Source organism: Pinus tabuliformis, chromosome 8 (genome assembly GCF_031772625.1).
Source record: "Pinus tabuliformis cultivar Carrire ecotype Pingquan chromosome 8, CPIR1, whole genome shotgun sequence".
Taxonomy (NCBI): Eukaryota; Viridiplantae; Streptophyta; class Pinopsida; order Pinales; family Pinaceae; genus Pinus; species Pinus tabuliformis.
The window spans coordinates 77,825,531-77,826,615 of record NC_142294.1 but is presented as its reverse complement, the minus strand read 5'-3'; the positions used below and the strand labels follow the sequence as shown (position 1 = coordinate 77,826,615).

The 1,085-nt window shown below is 39.5% G+C and overlaps 1 protein-coding gene across 1 annotated transcript; it reads left to right on the top strand.

Moving 5' to 3' along the window:
• Nucleotides 1–239: 239 nt before the first annotated feature.
• LOC149234229 (uncharacterized) lies at nt 240–767 on the top strand. The gene has a single exon (XM_089368188.1). It carries the CDS (start codon nt 240–242, stop codon nt 765–767), a length of 528 nt encoding a protein of 175 aa, XP_089224314.1.
• Nucleotides 768–1,085: the final 318 nt, after the last annotated feature.

Below are 1,085 nucleotides of genomic sequence, written 5' to 3'. Positions count from 1 at the left end.
CAGTGCAATTCCTCTCTTCAGATCTGGTATGAATTGTCTCTGCTTTATGGTTTCCCTCATGTTGTTTTGTTTCAGTTCAGATAGCTTTTCAATGGTGGTGTGCTCAAAAAGATTCATGGAGATCTCTGTTTATCATTGCCCTATGGTGCTCATGGAAATGGAGGAACGCCAAAATATTCAAAGACTCAAAAGAGCCTCTAAAGTCAATCTTGCATCATATTGTTTCCATCCACGATGCAATGCCACTAAAACAACCCAAATTGAAAAAAGATCGCAAAAAAGAGGTTGAAAACCCTCTCATCAGTGTTCCCTGTGCTTTCTTTGATGGGGCCAAGCAGAATAATATTTGTGGATGTGGTGTCCACGTTATTATGGATGAGAAGTTGCAATACTTTTTATCATGGAACGGTGGGAATGGCTCAAACAGCTTGGCTGAAGCGAGGGCTCTTGCAGGATTGCTTGCCTTCTGTGTGTTTTTTGATATTCAGAACATTTCAATTTATGGCGATTCAAAAATGATGATCGACCATGTAAGGGGAGCCTGCCACATCAGTTGTCCTCAATTGACTGGGTGGATGGACAGGATTATGTTTTTCTGGGGGAATATGAAACAGTGCTCAATTCGCCACATCTTCCGTTCCCAAAATGTTCAAGCTGACTGTCTGTCAAAGAAGGGGCTGACTTTAGAGTCTGGTTCTTGGTCTATGTTGGTTTCTGATGGAGAGCGCTCTTGCTACATCCAGGACTTTTCCATCCCTGGGTTATGAACCCTTCTTTTCATCTTTTTGTTTACTTACTATACATCTAGTTTTTTTTGTTATATGTGTATAGACATCTGATGCTCCTTTTTTCTACAACACTGTTTAGCTGTGATTTTGGACTGATGATGTTAGGCCTCCTTTGGGATGTCCTATTTCTGCATGGTTTTGATTTCGTATGCTGGCAAGCTGGCTCAAAACTTTTATATTGACTCAATATAATACTACGAAACTTTTTCTCTCTGAAAAAAAAGTAAAACTCCACTAAATTGAAATAAAACTGAACTCTCTACGACACCTAACAGACCATAAAATTAATATCTCAAC

What these genes read in the sequence shown, in the direction of transcription:
- LOC149234229 (XM_089368188.1), top strand. Translation starts at nt 240, where the DNA reads ATGCCACTAAAACAACCCAAATTGAAAAAAGATCGCAAAAAAGAGGTT.